This window comes from Cyprinodon tularosa, unplaced genomic scaffold (genome assembly GCF_016077235.1).
Source record: "Cyprinodon tularosa strain WSP-4 unplaced genomic scaffold, ASM1607723v1 ctg528, whole genome shotgun sequence".
Lineage (NCBI taxonomy): Eukaryota > Metazoa > Chordata > Actinopteri > Cyprinodontiformes > Cyprinodontidae > Cyprinodon > Cyprinodon tularosa.
The window spans coordinates 167,087-188,705 of record NW_024039261.1 but is presented as its reverse complement, the minus strand read 5'-3'; the positions used below and the strand labels follow the sequence as shown (position 1 = coordinate 188,705).

The 21,619-nt window shown below is 36.1% G+C and overlaps 2 protein-coding genes across 3 annotated transcripts in view; both read right to left on the bottom strand.

Moving 5' to 3' along the window:
- rab32a (RAB32a, member RAS oncogene family) overlaps positions 1-5,025 on the bottom strand; it is a 29,185-nt gene extending 24,160 nt beyond the window's left edge. Inside the window, exon 1 of the mRNA XM_038304187.1 lies at positions 4,605-5,025. Within this exon, the coding sequence (XP_038160115.1) occupies positions 4,605-4,818 (214 nt within the window). The 5' untranslated portion in view covers positions 4,819-5,025. The remainder of the gene's footprint in view (positions 1-4,604) is intronic.
- A 5,960-nt stretch (positions 5,026-10,985) lies between these two features.
- The window catches only part of grm1a (glutamate receptor, metabotropic 1a), a 54,539-nt gene continuing 43,905 nt past the window's right edge, over positions 10,986-21,619 (bottom strand). Inside the window, exons 8-10 of one of the 2 annotated variants that reach the window (XM_038304205.1) lie at positions 18,801-19,734; positions 12,760-13,597; positions 10,986-11,913 (exon numbers count right to left, since the gene is read on the bottom strand). In XM_038304205.1, coding sequence (XP_038160133.1) covers positions 12,790-13,597; positions 18,801-19,734 — 1,742 coding nt within the window. In that variant the 3' untranslated portion in view covers positions 10,986-11,913; positions 12,760-12,789. Of the gene's footprint in view, positions 11,914-12,759; positions 13,598-18,800; positions 19,735-21,619 lie in introns of those variants that run through there. The other variant, XM_038304206.1, reaches the window with a different exon arrangement.

The window sequence follows — 21,619 nt, the reverse complement described above, 5'->3', positions numbered from 1 at the left end:
AAGAAAAAAATTTATGAGTTATACCTACTGCTGCACCTGAATTACTTCTTAATAGTCCCTTGAAATAATTTTGGGCTTTTGAAAAAAAGGATCTACAGTAAAGTGTACCAAAGAATTGGTTAGAAACAAATAACTTATTGGAAAGAATATATAATCTGACACAATTATAAGTCTAAAAAATTCCCCAATTCTTCATTTTCATACAATAGCAGAGTTAGGAGAGCCTTCCTCAATAATAAGAAATTATAAGACTGCAGTACCATTCCAACATCTGGATGTTTTTTCAAAGCAAAAAAAAACTTTTTAATTAAAAACAAGCAAACAAGCAAAAAAATACATTCAGATAGGGCTGGACAGTTAATTAATTTTGTAAATTACATATATTTTTTTATACGGAGATTTAATTTTTGAAAAACTGTTTTTGTTTTTTTAACTAAAGCAACCCCTTGCTTCCATAGCTCAGACAGCTAATAATTTTTTGCTCTACTTCTTTTTATAAATGATAAATTACCTAACTATGCGATACCAGCGAACATTTACTCTGTGTTATAATGTTATTGTTTGTTGTGAAATGTGATCATTTTACATATATTTTGAACAGTTTCAATTGAATTGCCCTTTAAATGAAGGTCATCTCCTGCAGCGAATGATTGAAACAAATATATATATTTTTTAGTTTATTATTTTTGCTATCAAATTTAAAGGATGAAAACAATTAAATTCATTACATCTTGCCATATACACAGACAACGCTGATGAGGGCGGCCTTAAGCTTTTTGACTTCATAACTTCAGCTTCAACTGGATTTTTTGTGATGGTGAAAAAAATAATTTAAAAAAAGTAGACTGTGGACAAGAGTTGTTTTTTTTCTATTCTCTCAATCTTATAAATCTCAACAACTTCAGCTCGGTAGATTGGTCACAAATCGACAAGTCTAGATTAAGTATATGCTGCTGGACTTTTAGAAAGAAGAAAGTCCTTAGTATACTTTGAAACTATTTACTGCAATTCAATAAAAATTGACTATTCTATGGTAATAAACACTGATTTAATAAAACATAGAAATATTTTTTTTCACTAACTGAACAGTTAAGTTATCTAAAGCCATATGTGTAACAAGTAATTTTCTCCACTGTGAGATCAATAATGTGGTGACATACAGTGGTCTATTAGTATATTCTAGAGCTGTTTTAGGGTACATTCTTTTTTTATCATAACAGTCCAGACCTTTAATTTAGATCAACACTGTCAAATCAAAGTTATCTTCCCAGGTATGCAAAACAGTCGGTATAAAGGTCCTTGAAAGAGTTCTTCGGTCATGAACAAATGCTGCCCTCTGTTACTAAGGTCAGGAATACCTCTTTTATTGATCCGATTAGATTACATCATTCCACAAAGCCTTATTGTTTCCCTTGTGTTCATTAGCAATCTGATTTCCCTACTGTGCTGGAAAACTCTACAACACCCTTCATACAAAACAAATTTTCATTGTATTTTCTCTTATATATTAAATGGTAAGATCTTAGGTCAAACTGAGAAACTGGTTCCATTATTTAGATTTCATAGTATGTTACAGCCATAGTACTAAGGATTGATATTATTAGTCTATGTTTTCCTAATGATTTTGATACAATTTACAGAAATGGTTGAATAAAGCACCAAAATATGTTGCTGATAGTACCTCAAGATATTTGATTATATCCAGGAGAGTTAGTCATAGGCATAGCCGTATAGTTCAATGGAAACTTTTGTTTGGTTGTTTAGTTATTTAGTTTATTGATTGATTGGTTGACGAACGTATACTTCAAATAATCTACATTTGACTGTCTAGTACTCATTTATATTCCCTGTATATCCCATTGATCAGACACTACTGTTAAAAGGTTGATCAAATGTTTTTTTTTTAGAACCTCATGCAATATATAATATTTCTTCAGTGACAGTAGCATTTTTATATATATAAAAAGCAGATGCCCAAAATGAAAGCTAAAAAAAGGTTAGTCTGTAAACATACATGTAGAGGCCTTGTGCCACATGATCTTCTTCCACACAAATAATAATCAGCATGAATTGACCTCATGACTTCCACCATGCTCAGTATGAAGGATTGAGACCGCTGATTTTCACAACTCAACATATCAGATCTATTTTTAGAGATACAGATAAAAATTAGGAGCAGAATAGCAAAAAGTTGACTCAAATAGAGTAGCACAGACACTGCATATTCATTAATGTTAATTAAAATGTAGTAATCCCAGGATTGCTACAGCCAGTGACCTGAAAGACCCTCTCTGTCTATGCTTTTCCCACTTCCTCATACATATATCCTTTCAAGCATGTTGGTTTCTAACTCTTCAGATACCTCTGGTACTTTTTGCAGTGTGATGATACGTGTACTTGCCTGACTGCCTACAAAGGGGGAAACTTACATTTACCCTGCTCAGATTCCTTTCAGCTTGCTTACTCAAGCTGCTGGAATGCAACAGGTTGGCATGTGGGCCAAGTCTGGGAGCATTCAACAAAGAGGTTATTTAAGTTGACACTGAAATAAAAAGTCAATAAGAGTCCGTACACGGGGGACAACACTATTGTTTAACAACACAAGCCGTGTTATCAAACAATAAATCAGTGTGACAAAGGGGATTCTTTGCCCATCAACAGTTAAATTAGATGATTATCAAAGGGTTTACAACCTAAATTGACATGTAAATGTCATTCTGCTACCATTTAGACAGACATTTGTTTTAGGCCTTTTTTCATTTAACTTTATTTGTTCAGGGACAGACCATAATTGCACAAATTGTTGCCCTGTAGTTAGGACTTCTAGCTTCTAGACCCAGTCAATGTTCAAGCTTTTCTATTAAATGTATAATAACATAATAAGAAAATCAGAAACATAATACAGTACTATTTGAGAATAGGAGATAAAATAATCCTGTTCACTCCACATAATATATAAATAGTATATTCATCCATCCATTGGAAATGCTTGATTGTTGTGAGGATGCAGTAATTGGCTTTCATCTCTAATAAGAAGTTAAAATCTTAGATTTTGGTTTAAAAGTGAGGGGAAAATCCCGAGATTATTGGCCGTTTGGATACAAAAGAATTAATTTTGACTTATACAGTTTTGGCCATTTCTAAATGGTATAGTCCTGCTATTCCATAGGGTTTGTGGTTGCGTTGAACCCAGCAGTATTTTTTCTTAAGTAAAAAATCTTCACCTTTAATCTCAACTTGGAGCTTTTTTTTTTTTTTTTATTGAACTTCTCTTTTGAGAAGTTTCTGATCAAGCAGAGATAACTGTGATTGGAGAACATATTTATTTCCCTTTTGGGAGTTAAGAGCTATTAGCTCCTTCAATGGCAGACTGCTGCACCCTAAATGCACCAAGGAGTATTATCACAGATCCTTCCTCCCAGCAGCTGTAAGTCTTTATAACCATCACGGTTCCCAACAGCCTCAATAAGCTGTTACATTCATGCTGATTTTACAGGTTTTTTTTTTTTACAGTGTCCTGTCTGGCAATGTGGCAATAAGTGTCTTGATGTCAAAAAGTGCCCAACAGATTTTACTTTCACAAGTAGAGCAGTAGGGCTACCGCCATAGTGTTCCACTTGTTTCATGCATATAAATTGCTTTATTATAATTATGCAGGGAGTTTTACAGATTATATGGACACTGCAATGTAGGTAGAACAGAAGAGGAAAAACAGAAAAAAGGAGAAAAGATAAAAGAAAGAGGAGATAAAAGGGAGATAACGATAATGATAATTTTGCACAGTTTCCATCTAAGTCAGTTGAATAACATGCTGCTGTTATTTTGCACATCTCTGATGTTGCTGCTATTGTCAAATATCAGTTACTGTAAAAATGTCCTTAGCTATATATTGGTTATTTATTCTTTATATTTTTAAAACACTTTACAGTACAGTATTTCATTTGTTTATTTATTTAACTATTATAGTATTATGGTATTCTTATACATGTAAACACCTGAATTCCCCCATTGTAGGACAATAAAGGGATTTTCAACTCTATTCTTTTCTATTCTTTTGGAATTTCCAGAGTTGGCCTACAAATCAAACCAACCCTAGTGCCACAAAATCTTCACCCACAGCTTAAAGAACCATGATGTTATTCCAATAAAAGTGTCATAAAGAGTAAGAATGAACCATTTAATAGAAGGGCTTTATAGTTGTAATAACAGCGTGACCTACATTCCACTGACAATTATGATCTGCTGTGATCATAAAGTGGAAAACACAATGAGCGGCCATGAAGGCTGCGGGAATTTCCTCTCTAAACTATTTAAACCAAGGGCCTGTAGGGAATTAAACCATTTATTTATTTATTTATTTATTTATTTTTATCTGTCTTCTTACATATCAGATTTATTGTGGTCGTAACATGTTGCATAATTTCACGAGTTAACTGTCAACTCGCTGCAAAGAATCTCTCTTTTCTTGCAAAAGAGGAAACTTCCTCACTGGGACACATGATTCTCACGCACAAAGACTTCAGTATTATGTCCGAGCCGGTATATTCAGATGTATTTGTGTGCAAAATAAATCAATATATTAATAATAAAAGTTGGACTCTTACCTGCGATGTCCCACAGCTGTAGGCGCACCAGAGTTTTGCTGTCCCAGTTGATGACTTTCAGAGCGAAGTCGACTCCGATGGTCGCCCTGTAATGCTGTGAGAACAGCTGGTGGACATAACGTTTAATGATGCTGGTTTTACCGACTCCTAACTCCCCGATGACCAGGACTTTGAACAGATACTCCTTACACTCTGACACTGAGCCTCCGGCCATGCTGAGACTGAAAGCTGCTTGCTAAACTTTGGGCAACTTCTGCTTTCTGGCTCATATAGCTGCGGTGACAGGAGAAGGAGGAGGAGGAGGAGGACTGGGCAGGTTAGAGAGCTGGCTCGGTCAAGGAATCACCCCCTATTCTGTCCCTCCTTCACCACTACTTTCTAATTCTCCTGTTTCCTCCTCCTCCTCCTGCTGCTCCTCCTCCCACTGCCACACCACCTGATAAGTCATAGGACCCGGAAATGTCGCTTAGCTTTGAAATGCTTCTTCTTCGTGTGCCCCAAATATGTCCTTTTAATTATAAACCTACCCTCGCACCATGCCAGACACCTTTCTGTTCCCTCTGCCCACGGGTTATCAGTCATACAAGCCAAACCAGCTTTTCTTTTTATTGTCATTTTTTTGATTATGTTAAAAATGCATGACAATTATAAGCTACATGCAAAGGTAATAACAGGGGCGGAGATAGATGGGGGGCCAGAGGTGGCCATGGTCACCAATGGCGTAACCACACAACAAAAGGCCCATAAGAAACATTATCTGCGTGGGCCCCAAATGAAGTACAACACCCACTGCCTCTGGGGAATAATCCCATATTTACTTGTCCTTTTAAAACGATGGGATTTCTCTAATCTCAAATTTTATTTATTTATTTATTTGACAGGGACAGTGTACATTAAAAAGCATTCCTGCAAATGCACCAGAATTAGCCAAAAGGCTATTTTTCATCTGCTGTCCCTGGACAGATCTTAAAATTGTCTACCTAAAAAAACACAACAGTAAGCATTCTACAATAAAAAAATAATAATATTAAAAGAAATAAAAACAGCTATAACACCTCAAAACTGATTTAAAAATACAGAATCAACAAATTAATTATCTTTGTTAGAGTCCTGGTTCTGTTATATTTTTCTGTTATGTGTTCAGTTTTGCTTTGCTTCTTGTTTTCTGTTTATTGTGCTTTAATTCTTATTTTATTGTGTTCTTTTTTTTTTCCAGTTACTGTCTTATCCTTGGTTCTGTTACATTTTCTTTTGAGTGTTCAGTTTTGCTTTACTCCTTGTTTTCTAGTTCTAGTGGTTTTATTTTTATTTTGTTGCATTCTCTGGTTAATTCTTACTTACTGCTTCAGTCTTGGCTCTGTTATGTTTTTCTTTTGAGTTTTCAGTTTTATTCTGCTCCATGTTTTACAGTCTTAGTGGTTTAATTCTTATTTTGTTGTGTTTTCTGGTTATTTTCAGTTTTCTAGGCTTTTATTTGTTGCCCTCTGCTGCCCTCTTGTGTTCTCCTTTTTCCCTAGCTCCTTTTCTGTTTTGCTCTGTGCACACCTGCTCCCAATCTGCTCATTAGTCCTCTCTTTGTCTCAGTCTCCTTTAAATACTCTCTCTGTTCAGTTCTTCTTTGCTGGTTCCTCATCAAACATGCTCCAACTCCTTCTCTATGAGCCTTCCTCCTTTTGATTGCAATTCCCCTGATGTCTCCTTGGTTTCTGGTACGTTTTGACTAGTTTTCATGTTTTGATTTTTGGATTTTTGGACTTGTGGTTTCATGTTAGTTTGGACTTGGTTTTCTTTTGAATTTTTGGATTCCTGGTTTCCTGTTTATTTGAACTCTGTTTTCGTATTTGGATTTTTGGATTACCTGCCTCTGTTTTCAGTAAACTCATTATTAAATCCACAAGAAATTCACCTCTGCCTCCCTGCCTCTGCTTTTGGGTCAACTAACCATAACCAAGTTGTGACAATCTTAAAGCAAAGATAGTAATTCCGGATGAATCTCTATACAGATCTTTCTTTCAAACAGAAAGATAGGGGATATTTGTTGGCTATCTCAGGTCACATAGTGTTTAAAATAAGTGAATAGTCTTATGTTTGAATGTAAGAAAGATAATGACATCCTTTAATGAATTTCTACATTAATAACAAAGAATATATTTTCTTTCCTTCCTCTGTAACACCCCTTTTTGATTGTCTTTCTGGCCTGGCCCCACCCACATATAAGAGCACATAATTCTGTAATATGGTGCTAAACTAATACATAGCAATCTTTAGAGATTCCTTTTTTTTATCATATGCCTGATATCATTGGTCTTATGAAGTAGTCGATACTGTCTAAAACTGGAGTACTCTGAGGTAAGGTGCTGGGATTTGATGCACAATTCAAGTTGGGGAATTCAATCAATGAAGGTATTGATACAAACTAGCGCTGGTCAGTATATGAAGTATACTGTAGTATATGATTAAAAACAAATATATAAAAGAAAGAAATTCATAAATTGAAAGAACTGTTAAGTAAAAAGACTACTTTAATATTATGTAAATTATCATAAAATCAAAAGAATCTTGTAGTGTAAAGACCAAACCAGAAAATATGCGAAAAGTAATTTAAAGTAAAAGAGATTTTTCATGTATCACTGTTAAGATTATCTTTTTTTTTTTTTTTACCTTTGATTAAATTATAATTCCATAAGTTTATCAATTATTAATATAAATGAATTTATTACTTGAATTATGATAAATACATTTTTGATTGCATTATGACAGCCTTGGGTCAGCCCAAAAATGGGCATCAGCCCACCAGGCATATGCCCATTATACCCAATGGCCAGTCCAGCCCTGATGGTGAATTATGATTATATTTTTAAGTAGTCTATGATAGTACCTTACTTTTTAGCCTTATTCATTTACAACTGTTTGTTAAAAATTTGTGTGGTAAGAAAAACATATTGGGATACATATCCTATATCATCTTACCATAAACATATCAAGATATTATTTACAGTCTATATCCCCCACCTCTATTATAAATCTAAACATGGCTTTAAGTGGTTTAGTGAGTCATCCTCTGAAAATATTGATGACATCAAATCACAGTCCTTGGTTATCTCATTTTTAATTTGCCTTTATGTAAACATCATATAGATCAGTGTTGTGACCCTTTACATTTTACAATGCCTGACCTGATGCTTAAAATTATTCTACCAACAAAAAAAAAACTGCACCACGAATGGGTTAAGATGCGCAAACTGTAGTATTTCAGAAATTAATTAAGGGCAGAGATCAGACTTTTTAATATAAATAACCTTTTATTTTTACAGCATTGTTCATGTCCATACCCCTCGCGACCCCAATTGGGACAAGCGTGTCAGATAATGGGTGGATGGATGGATGTTCATGTCCAGCTCTCCCAAAATGTGAAGGCATATATCACTCTAGATTCAACAGTGTTAAACAGGTGGCACCTTGTATATTTTACATCAGCTTAAATTATTAAACAACTTACACTATATCTGACTTAAAACATTTGGAAATACAATACAGTTGCACTACAGTATGTACTGTGTAGTCTTTTTACTTTTAAATAGTTTTTCCATGTTAAAGATTACAAAAAGTAAGGGTAAGGAACTTAGCTTTAAGTATACTACTTAGATTTATAGCAAGATTTAAGCAAAGCTGAAAAAAAAATGTATGATCCTATTACAGTAAGCAAGAGGATACCGTCGCTCAAGTTATCTTAAAAGTTACCAAAAATTCAAACACACTGCTCCTTGACAAATATCTGCAGACAGTTTGAAAATGTATAAACTTGTTTTTTTTTTCTGCTCACATTCTAAATATATAAACATTTATTCATATTACAAATATACCACCTGTGCAAAAAAACAAGAGATGGCTTAAACAGTATTACAAACTTCAAAGCTTATACAACTTGTACTGTGCTTCTCCTACAATGACACAGCAAAACTTGGAAAAATGTGGAAAAATATCAGCGCAGAATGAAAAGGAAAACCATTTTCTTGTTTTTTTTTAAGTCATCTCTCTTGCTTGTAAAACTTATTCTCAGGAATAAATTTTACAACATAGTGTAAACTGTATCACCAGCAATGTGCTCACCTACAATCACACTTTCGTCTTTATTTGATGAACCTTTAGATGATATGTATCCATCTTTGAGCTTAAGTCTTTCACTAAATGTTGGATTATAAGCTAATGTTTGGCACATTTCACAAAATTTTTTTTTTATTTCTTATGATGGTCTGAGAAAAACAAAGGAAGTTTCCAAAAACAATTACAAAAGCATATTTCTATCATTTATTAATTATTAAAAGCATTTTAAAGAAATTAAGGGGAAGATCTTTTTTTCTAGGAGTGTTACAGCACTTGAATTCGTGTCCAAAATTTCAGCAATAAGACTTTCAGTTTGGATTGCAAACAAATTTAACTTTCGTTGCATGTATTTACTGCCGCTTTAAAAAAGTTCAACCTTTATGTTGACATAACTTGTAATAAGCTGGAATAACAACCCAGCAGTTCAGATGAGGTCAAAACCATAAAAAGCATCATGGGAATCTTTGTGATGCAGTTAGATTCCTTTGCTGAGAACATCAGTTTTAAACATAATTATGTAAAATATAAGAGAGCCAAGTTATATCATTTTCATTTATCATCATTTTAGCCAGTAATTTGACCAAAACCTAGAAAAATAATGCATCTACTTATAAATTTTGTGGTAATCTGAATGCAAGAGCACTGTTAGTTACAGGGTTCTATACAGTCTTTTTAAACAAGAATAATGAGTTTTATTACATGGCATTTTACCTACAACCCATCCTCCCCTTCAAAAAACTGCTTAGTTCCATTTTTATATTTTCTGGGATTTTAAACAGGATTTACGGTAATTTTCCTAAATTAGGTTCAGCTAAATTGCCAAACATTGCATGAGAATTTCTGATTTCCTTAGATTTTTAAATAACAACTCACAAACTGATGTTGAGTTGTCTATGTTTAATGTTTGATAAGCAACCCAGATATGGTACATTTAGATCTGAGGAAAAAATGTGAAACAGCACATTATGGAAGAATTGCCACAGCTAGTTATCATTTTTAGAAAAAAAATTAAGCTAATCGTTTTTATACTCAAACTTTATTTACTGTTACACCTTTATGTTTTCAGTACAGACATTTTTTTTCTTCAAAAATCATCAAAACCACAGCTACATCTTTTATCGCCACTCTCATTTATCATAAGCTTAGCTTAAAGGAAGAGGCCTGTCCCACCAAGCAGGTTAAAAATGGGTTTGTTCTTTTTATCTCAACTAACCCTCAGTCAGTCCAAGAGTAATGACTCTAGGTGTGTTTGCCTTTACCTAAGATAAATAGATTTGAAATCCCAGGATCAATGACAGCGAAGAAGCAGAAACAGTGGTAAAAAAAGGATCAGACGGAGCTTGAGTTTAGCAATATCTATTCCAAATTACTAAGACTGATGAAAGTATCATGTTGCATTAACATAATATGCATAAGATGCAGAACTGAAAAAATAAATAGAAAATAAGGCTTTTTTTATCTGGACTAAGAAAAATTAATATCTGCTAATATTTAATTAACATTTTCATGTTTCAAATTGGGCTGCATGGTGGAGCAGTGGGTAGCATTGAGTAGCATTGCTGCCTTACAGCAAGGTACTGAGTTCGATTCCTGGCCCCGGGGTCTTTCTGCATTGAGTTTGCATGTTTTTCTTGTGCATGCATGGGTTCTCTCCAGTTACTCCGGCTTCCTCCAAAAGTCCACAAATATGACTATTAAGTTAATTGGCTTCTTTACTTAGTCCTTAGGTGTGAATGTGTGTGTGAATGGTTGTGTGTCTTTGTGTGTCTCTGTGTTGCCGTGCGACAGACTGGCGACCTGTCCAGGTGTACCCCGCATTATTTTTTCCGAAGATAGGCACCCGCCCCACCGCAAACCTGACAAGGACCAAGCAGGAGAAAATGGATGGATTGATGGATGTCTCATTTTATTTTATTCATCTAATGTACTCTAAGAATTTAGTGTATCTGAATTGCTTTTTGTATAAATAGTGCTGTATTCAACTTGTTTTCTACTAAACCAGTTATTCTCAACTGGATCAGCAGGAAATATGAATAATAACGCGATACATTGTATTTGTAGTCTGTGCATATTCACTCCAGTTCAAGGATGCTTTATCCATATGAAAAGGAACCTAAGTTGAAGATCAGTTATGCATATATGCTAATCTAATAATGTGCTCTATAATCTGTTCAGTCAGAGCGCACTTAGTTACTGCCAAATATTTTTTATTTTTAAGCCAAATTCAGAGTAGTTTGAAAATTATCAGCCTGTTTTTTTTTTCTCGTTTTTTTTGTGTGTGTTTTCTGTGACTTTCCATATCATCCAATTACATCATGTGAGGTTCAAATTGCACAAATGTTCTTCTTTTGTTTAAAATTATTGAGATGTTTAATTGTGTCATGGGTTGTCATTGCAGTGTGATGGTGAATGCTGCAGCCAGGTTAGTCAAGAGCCACTAAAAACAAGAATATATAGGAAAAAGATATCAAAATATGTCTAAAATTATGCTTATCCTTCTCTGGATGTTGTTGAGACCATTTTCTGTGACAATACATGATAACTCTTGTTCAAACTACCAATAGCCATTTAAAAGATGCTGATGGATATCAGGTGTTTGTTGGTCTGATGCTTCCTGTTATCGAAGGGGAGAATATTGAGATCATAAGCAATGGAATCTACATAAGTTGATTCAAAGTTCAAAATCATACAATCCAGTTAACTTAGTTATTGTAAATCTTTAGTTTTTATTTCTGACAATGAGACTCTAAAGAGTTACATTGAGTTATTTTAAAGAATTTAAATTTTAAATGTTTTTATTTTTACAGTAATTGAATAAAAAGATGGGATTATTTCTTTTTTGTTCTAAAATATGTACAGTAGTCCTGCTCAGTTAAAAATAAGAAAATCCTTGTCCAGCTCTCCTGATGATCTTACATTGGAAGCCTAACCTACAGCAAAAAGCCACCAAACCTGCTTCATAGAGCAAGCCTGTAATTGGTTTTGGCACTCTTCCCTATTCTTAATTTTTTCAATAAGCATTGTCTGTTTACACACCCTTTCCAAAAGCACTCTTAAGCTAAAGAATACCTTGTGTATTTCTACTTACACTCTTTTTACTCACCTAGTAATTAAAATAAATGAACCAAACAAGCTACTTACTTAATGAAAACTTTGAAAAGTTGCTTCTGAGTGTGTCTGGATGCTTCTGTGGTAATGTCTGCTTCAGTGACGTGCGGTGAGGTTCATAGCTGGTGAGGCACTGACGTCATCAGAATCAGATTTGCAAATAGATGCATAGATTGACAGCAGTTTACAGGTTATGTTTCACTTCTGCATCCTTACACATACAAACTGTAGCTCACAAAACACACATTTCCTTAAAAAACAAAACAAAATAAATGTTATTACTGTCTTACCTTTACTTATAAATGAATAGAAGTCCTCCTTATCTTCCTTCAGTTTTAAAAGTCTCTCTGTCTCAATGGAGATCACTGCCAGGGAAGAAAGCCTTCCTTGATCCGTCCTGTTCCTGCCTTATGTTTTCAGTCTCTTGAGCACTCCCTGCCATGAGGCAAGAGAACTGCCTGCCTCACCTCGAACTTGTTCTCTGCCGTTTATAATCGCTCATTACACGAAACACGTTACACAAACACAGTTGGTGACAAAAAGCTCTGTACATTATATACATAAGCCAAATTATTAGAAATAAGTTCACATATTACATTTGTTTAAACCATTTTATTGACGCCGTACAGCAACATGCTCTCTCCGCTTTGCAGCCAGCGCAGAGCCAGGGGTTGCGCAATCCAAGGTGAGGCAGAGCTCGCTGCTGCCTCACCGGCATCGCTTCCAAGCATTTGAATGGGAAAATAAGAAAATTCAGCGATTTTGAACAAATAAAAATCGAAATTGGTGAAGCTACATGAAAAATGAATATTTTTTAGTACAAACCACCGGATGAATATAACAATTTAAATTACTTTATGATTATATATTTTCTTTCTTTCCATGATGGCTGGTGAGGCACTGCCTCACCTGCCTCCCCTGACCGCACGTCACTGGTCTGCTTATAGCCACCGGAGCTTTGCCGGTTTTGCTCTTACAGTGTTGAAGAGCTGTGTGCAAAGTTTTGGAGTATACTTGAGGTGTAGAGCGAGCTACCAAGCATGGAATCTATGATGGGAGAGCCGTTTGCTGACTCCCCTGAACACACTGAGTCTCTAAAGGGGGAGGGAGGAGACAGAGCCAGGGACTCTTCCAGAGTGGTCTTATTTTTAATGAAGTCCTTACCTTCTCCTACCTCCCCCTCCTTCTCTTCCTTGGCATCATAAATATAACTGTGCAAGAGATCCAGTTCCTCATCCTCAGAACCTTCGTCTTCAAAGTCGCCCAGCCTTGGGGCTGAAGAAAGCTGAGGAGGTATTAGGCTCAAAGGCTTGTTGGAAGGAATATGCTCCCTGACAGTGTGGTTTTTAAGTGCGGGAGCGTGGGAGCTGTGTGTGTCCACCATTGCCTCCTGCAAGCACTCATGGGCAGGGGGTGTTAAGTCACAGGGCAAATTAGAAGCCGGCTCATCTAAACCAAATTCCAGTCCTTGCATCTTTTCTGAGCAAGATGGAGTCCAGAGGGGGCGCTGTGAATCCACCTCGTCGTTTTCTTCCGCCTGATTGCACAGAGGCTTGGTGCCAGGTGTGTCCTGGGAAGGTGGGGGATCTGTGCCAAGGTTGTCGCTGGATGGCTCACAACTGTGGGGGTCGGGGGTGTTAGTTAGGGGCCTGATGACCGCTGTCTGATTCGAGCCGGCTTCCTGTTTCCTCACATGCACAGACAGTCTGTGCCACACATTCCCCCCCCTCGGAGGGTGTCTTGGACCTGATTCAGACCAGGACACAGACTTTCCATTAGAACTATGAATGAGATAAAGACCCAAGTTACTATCAGAGGAAACCAGGAGGTGGAGGCAGAAAAACAACAAAACACAACAATAGCAACATACCACAAAAGAGCTGCAGCATTTCAACATTTCTGATGCATGTCAAAATACTTTTTATCCACATGAATAGACATGAACAGTTGCTATGAAAGCTAACTTGTGGGCCCTAAGGAGCATTACATTTAGTAGCTTGACAAACAATGATTCATAATGTGCTGCAGACAGCATTATGGTCCTCCCAATGCTTCATACATTTAAAGAATTAGGAGTCATCCAGCTCATTTCTCTATTCCCTTTTTACTTCTGATAAAACAGGATGCATGCGTTTGCACAGATTTTTGTTCTCTGAAACTGGCCTGACACGGACATAGAGTTTTATTCAGAATGAGCTTGGACTGGCTCTAATGTGATAAGTTAGAAGGGTGGTCAGGGAAGGGTTTACATGCTGAGAAAAGTTAAATATGATGTTAATTTGGGATAAACCAAAAGCAGCAGGGTGGTAATATCCTTTTTGGAAGGCTGCAGTGTCAAACCACCAAAGTTACAAAATCAATAAATTAAAAATGCTAATCATTAGAAATATCACTGTGTATCCTACTCTTGAATCTTTACATTTCTGCACTTTGCTTCCAAGAAAACATAGTGTTCAAGAACAATTTTTTTTCTTCGTTTCATTTCGAACATATTTCTTTATAAATTCCTGACCATTTTCAGAGGAAAAGGTTATCGTTTCTGAAACGATTTATCTCTGGTATATGACTCATTCAAACATAAAATACGCTGCTGACCTCAACAAATTAACCAGTTACATCTTAACAGCATCTACAAAGACGCCTTTTAAACTGGATATGTCATATAGATATAATTTGTTCTGGCGCCTTTACTAAAATAAAAAGACATACCAAAATAAAATAGTTTTATATAGTGTAAAGTTGTTTTAGCATCTAAAATTTGATTTGCCGAGTGCTACAATACATAGCTTGAAACATGGAATTGCCCCAACCTCTGCTCCAGCTTGGGCCCACTGGAATAAAATCAGAACTACTCAAGTATTTGCAATAAACTCAAGATTAGCCAATATTATAAGGATTGTATTCACATTCAGCACCAAGGCAGTCTTTCAGTGACCAATGCACCTTGAATCATCCATCTGATTATAATCCTTAATCAGAGGAAAATTTGCAAATCTGTTGTGTTCTCAGGCCCACCTGATAAAACCAATCAAGGTCTTCAGTTGATAACGTTTCATCAAATGTCAAAAATATACAAAGTTTGGAGAACTGAAAAAAAGATCTGAACAGAAAATCATAGATTTGAACAAACAGAAGAAGGAAGAAAAAGGAAGTCAAAGGTCACGAATGCTCCAACATATGGAGAAATAGTTCCCAAGTTTAAAATTAACAGAGTTGTATTCTTTCAAGCTTCCGTATTAATGACTACCAGCAGGTTACTGCAGAGGAAAGAAGTAAGAATCATCAGACTGACTGCAAATGACCTACAGCGAGATTTGGTGGCAGCAGCCACTGAGGTTTCAGTTTCCAAAAAGAGCCACATAGTCAACACTGAAGGGCTCCATGCCTAAACTCCAAGACATTCCACTAACAACTTGAAAGGACAGCAAAAGTCAACTCCAGTTTGCTCACAACAACAACAACAACAAAAAAATCAGTTTGGAGGGCAAATGATTCAAGACTTGAGCTCTGGCCTATGAATCATTGGTATGACTGGAGGAGAAGAAAGTAAAAGCTCAAAAGAACACTAATCCTGCATTAGAGCACAGTGGTGGCTCAGTGGGACAGCTCTTTTGCTTCATCTGACACTGGAAACCTGCAGCATGTAGAGCGCTAGATGGATTCAATCATGTACCAGAATAACAAAGATTAAGAATAATTTTTTATGAAACTTTTTGAGAAAGAATCAAATATTTCGAGTCTGCTCTCAAGTCTGCTCCACTACAAACCAGCATGTTTTAGATATCATCATCTATAGAGCCCACCTCTTCTTCTGCATATTTTCACTTAAGCTAGATGTTTTAAAACCACAGTAACATTCATGTTTAAATACAGTCCAAGGAGATCAGCTGTAATCATTCAGATAAAAAAAATCTCTAAAGGGCAACAAGGACACAAATCGATCAACAGGTAATGTGGACCCCAGCAGATGTAGAAATGAAAAACTTATTGCACTTCTAATGGTTCAGCTCTGTTTATGTGAAAAGGAAATGGCTTCAACTGACATATACTGACTTCCTGGAGGCTTGCCATAAATTTAGGGTGTTTTTTTTTTTTTTCTAGATACTGTACTTTTTACAAGATGCATCAAATTCAGGTCCCTAATGCTTGCCTACAAAGTGCATGAGGGTACAGCTACTGCCTACCTGAACCCTCTTGCAAAGGCTTATATCACAACTTGGTCAGTCCGGTCATCAATGGATTGTCATCTAGCAGTGCCTACATACCGCTTAAGACAATCCAGACTGTTTTCATGTGTTTTCATGTGATCTACCAAGCACTTGAAGAACTCCTAAAGACCAACCTCTTGAAAAAAGCATCTCCTGTCCTAACTCTTACCCATAGCTCTGTACCCCTCTACTACTCTTTCTGTACTTAACTCTATCTCTGTACTGTACCAACTGATTCTGGCTAGGGATTTTACTCTAGAAATCCTTTGTTATATTGATAATAACTTTAACATTTTGTCTACTTTGCAAGTCAAGTTTAATAAAAGTGTCTGCTAAATGCATAAACATAAATATACAAGAGGGTACTTTTAAAGGCTGGAAGAAATCATGGCTTTTTGAAAACAAAGTGCAAAAGACAAAAACATGGTATTCTCTTTCATCACAAAATGAAAGAAAATACTTTTTGAAATAGCTTATTTTGTAAAAGGCCATTTTGTTGGATGCCAGAAATAAACAGTTCAGTGACAGTGCAGCCCTCCAGTAAGGAAGATAACCCCCTTGCCACAACATTTGCCAGCAATGGCTCTACATTGCATGTGATTAAAGGTTGATGTTAGATAAGCTTCATAGCAAGGATTTTGAGACAACACCTAAACATATTAGGATTAGTCTCATTCTCTGCCCCACTCCTTACTTTGGTCACCTGTCCACGTGTCACTGCTGTGGAGCTTAAAAGAGTTATTTACAAATCTGATTGGCTGGGTAACATTTTCTCTCAAAAAACATTGAAATGTAGCAAGGGCAGTTCACTTTATATACGGTATGTATGTCCAAATGGCATTTAGAATATATGTGATAGACTAAAATAAACTTCATCAATGTTATTTTAGATCTCAGGGGGAGGGGAATGTGCCTTATGAATCAATGTTTTTTTCTTTAAAAACATCACTTCCAAGGTCTATAAATTTAAATTGAGATCATGTGTGGTACCTTGTAAAAGCATTAACATTCCCTGTTTTTTTTGTTTTTTTTTTACATTTCATGGCAATACAGCCAGATTCTTAAAGGTATTTTACAGTTTAACACAACTAGTTTTAGAGCTTAATTTAGTTCACTAATGACAATGCACTGCAAAACACTAAAGTATAAGCAAAAGGATACATGGTTTTCATAATTCTTGAAAATGAAAACTTACTGGTGTGGCATTTAGTTTTAAATTACTACATTTTCATGCTGTCTTTGGGTAGCAGTTTGTGATTCTTAACAGTAAGAAGACTTAATAAAGAAAACATACTTATTTAAATGTCTTGCAGAACTTTCCATAGCATGTTATCTACCATGTCTTCATCCCTTTTTTACAGCTCTGACCAGTTACCTTCCCACTACTAAGTAAAAATATTCCCATGATTGTCGCCATCATCGTTAGTCCAGGTGTGGATGATGCATTAAGGTTTGTATGGAAAACTGCAAATGTTTATCTTGTGTATTTTTTTTAATGTTTTTTTTCTGGCCAGTTTTCCATAAAGACAATAAATATGAAGAGTGCAACTAATAATTGTCCTCTCAACAAATTCTTATATCTGACATGCATCTCTGCAGAGTTCCAATACATACATCAGCTCACTGCTTTTCTTTTTGTTACCTTCTTTAGATTACCTTTCAGTTTTTGTGAATAACTATGTGTTGGTAGGTTTTCAGATTTTTCATTTGTTAAAATAAAACATTGGAAAACCATGTATCCTTTTCTTTTCAACTTCATAATTTTGACTGACTTCATGTTGGTCTTTGAGGTAAAACCTTTCCCAAAATTTACCAAGGTAGTAACTAAAATAAGCATACAAACAATATCAAGCAATTTTAGAAAAACAAGGTCCAAAAAAGAAAACTACTTATTCAATGCACAGAAGTTCATACATACATCATAAATATGATTATCATGGACTGATCTTCTAAAGTAAAAAAAAAAAAATCTAAAGCAGGCTCTTGCTTATAAAATAGACATATATATTAATATGAAATATATTATAAGTTTTCCACTGACACTCCAAACAAACCATTTAATGACCCTAACTCTACACTTATAGGTAAGAGTTTCTCACTAGAAATTAAAGCAATAAAAAAAGCAGTGGTTGAGCCGGTGGAGCTCAATCCAGATCCAAGAACGAGGTTTAAGAATTTTTTAAAGAGATTTATGTTTTAGGGACTTCTAAAAGAATTGAATTTCCATATCCACTAACTTAAATGAATCACTTAGGATAGGTTATCTAATAAGTGCAAAGCCTTATTTAAAAAACAAAAAACAACAACCTCAAAGTAATGCTGCTTGCTTTAAACCCAACAGCTTACACTTTATCAGTTTTGTAATGTGCTCTCCCTGTATTTCTATTTCAGATGATGATGATGATTTTATGCAAGTTTTTGACTTTGACAGTACTTCATAAGAACTATACACATTTGTGTAATTTTGAAAAATAGCTGATAGACTTATTTTTTCTGGTCAACTCTGATACTTAATCATATTGCATTCCCTTTGTCTCTGAAGTCGGAAGAAGGAAATGAGACTGATGGTATCCCAATAGAAAATCAGTAAAGTAGAAAAAGGTTTTCCAGCTGTTTTGCTTTATAATCAAACACATTCTTTTTGTTTTTCACTATTAAACTGAAGTCCTTGCTGAGTTTTTCTAGTAAATACATTTAAATTCTGACTTTCAAGTTCAAAGGGAAGGCCTAATTATCTCTCAGTTTGATCACATGTTAAAAAAAATTAGATACTCACTTGGGATTTCCAGACACAGCCTTCTTCCGACGGAACATGTTAAAGATGTTGTTGCTCTGAGACTGAGCCGACTTCCCATCACCAACATGCATTCGCACCACATCGGATGTTGTGAATGCGCTTCGGACATTCCTCTCAGGTTTGGAAATGATAATGTACATCTTGGGTGTGAACATGCAGCCTAGGGCTACTGTTACACTGAGGCTGACAGAGAAGGATGTGGTTATGATCTTGTAGTTAGAGCCGAAATAGATTGGCACAAAGGCAAGCCAGATGATGCAGGTAGTATACATTGTAAAGGCAATATATTTGGCCTCATTGAAATTGGCAGGAACGTTCCTTGTCTTAAAGGCATAGTAAGTGCAGCTCATTATAAGCAGGCCATTGTAGCCCAGGGGTGCCACCATACCCAAGTTGCTGGTGTTGCAAATTAGGTAGACTTCACGTATGCTAGGGTATGATTTGATGGGCTCAGGAGGCTCCAGAATAATGAGTGTTATCTCCAGAGTTAGCTGAACGCTAATAAGCATGAAGGCAATAACGACCTGGGCCCAGGCACTCATGAAATGTGGTTTCTTGGTGCAGATCTTCTTCTTGCTGCCAGCCAGAATCCGGGCAATTCGGTTTGTTTTAGTTACCAGGGCGGAATAGCACATGGCAGAAGAAAGTCCTACCAAGAGTCTTTGCAGGTAGCAGGAGGTAACTGTGGGACGAGCGATTAAGGTGAACGGGCAGATGTAACCCAAGAATATTCCTGCCAAGATGATATAACACAGTTCCCTGCTGGAAGACTTAACCACAGGTGTGTCACGGTACTGGATGAAAATAAAGGTAACAAAGGAGGTGATCAGGATGCCAACACAGGAGAAAACGACTGCTACAATGGATTCCACATCAGCCCAGTCAAGATACTTCAGAGGCAGAGGCTGGCAACCTGAAAGAAAAGGGAATAGGGGCTCAATTTAATATATGCAAGCTTATTTACAAAAAAAAAAAATACTTCACGAAATTCTGCAAGACATAAAAGTGTGTCCAAGCATCAATTATCTAGCTGTTGGTTTATTATAACATTTTTTAACTTGGAAAATGGATTTTGTGCAATGGACCAGCTGCCCTTTGTGTTGAAGGTAGCTTCAGTGTGATTCTACAGTACTTGTATGCTAGATCCAGTTCCACCTAAGTAATTTTCAAGTAAAGATTTAATTACAGCTACCTCAAATGTCTATGGTACATATCTCTGTAACAGGGACAGATAAATACTAAACTTTGGATGGAAATCAGAGTATCTACTTAAATAACTTAGTTTGAACTGGACTTAATATGCAAGTTGAAGATTGAAGATAGTTGGAGATAATGTTACTAAATCTGAAAGTTTCATTGGAACAAAACAGTACAAACCCAATTCTGGTTTTATAGAAACCCAAAATGCTCTCTCACCCTTCCAGAGAAGAACCAGTCATAGTTGGAGTCGTGCTTATTATCTTATTTGTATTAGAATCAATCTTATTGATAAAGAATCTCATAACTTCATTACTGCTCAGAGCAGGGGGAAGGAAAAGTTCAACACAGCACTTCACTATCAATCTGCAGGTTTACTAGTGGTTCCTAGATTTTCTAAAAGTAGAATGGGAGGCAGATCTTTTAGTTATCAGGCTCCTCTCCTGTGTTCCTGTGTACCAGTCTTAGTCCGTGAGGTAGACACCCTGTCTACTTTTAAGAGTAGACTTTAAACGTTTCTTTTTGATACAGCTTACAGTTAGAGTGGCTCAGGTTATCCTGAGCTATCTCCTGAGTTATAGTTATATGCTTATATAGGCTTAGACTGCTAGAGGACATAGGGACCCCTTTTTCATCATTCTGCTTCATTCTATCACTATTCTCTCATTCTTCAGAATTTGTCTCTGCTTTTTCTAATAGTAGCATGTTCCTGTTTGGCTGTGACGCCATCCTGGAGAGGGATGTCGGCTGTGCTGCTGCCATCAACGTCTTTGTTTGTGAATGTTGGATCTTGGCCTGTTTTTCAGTGTAGTCCTGTTTTCCTTACTGTGACTAACTGGATGTGCTCTCTTTCATCGTCTGACATGGGAGCTGGCTCAGACCTTGTCTGCCTGGCTGTGTGTTTCCTGGACGGGGCCCCCTTTGGAGCTGGTTGACAGTTGCCTTTTGTATCTCTGCTTCTTTTTCTATGTTTGCTTCTGTCTCCTTGAACCCCCAGTAGGCCTCAGCATATGGCCGCTCACACTGAGCATGGTTCTACTGGAGGTTTCTTCCTGTTAAAATAGAGTTTTTCTTCTCCACTGTCACTACCAACATGCTTGGTGTGAGGGATTGCATTCAATCAATTTGACTGCATGATCTGGTAAACGTTTCTCTGTAAAGTGCTTTAAGATTACACGTGTTATGAATCGGTGGTATATAAATAAATTGAATTGAACAGAGCTATGGCTCAAAGTCAATGACTCAATATATTCAGTTTTCCTTATATAGAAACTTGTTACCAATCTGACTGTATGATCTAACATGCCTTGAGATGACTTGTGTTGTGAAATGGCACTACACAACTAAACTGAATTAAACTGAAACTTTGCAATTTTATTTTAGGTCTAATTCAATGCATTTCATTGAATTAGACCTCATTCAATAAGCATTCGTACAAACAAATCAGTTCTTTAATAATTTGTATGCATTCAGTTCACTTCAAGGCAGCTCTTTGTCTTTGTTGTACAAAAAATAGGAATATTTGGGCTTGGGTCTGTCGGAATTTGTCAAATGTGAGTTTTGCCGTTAACATTTTTATATTTATATGTAGTATGAGGCAG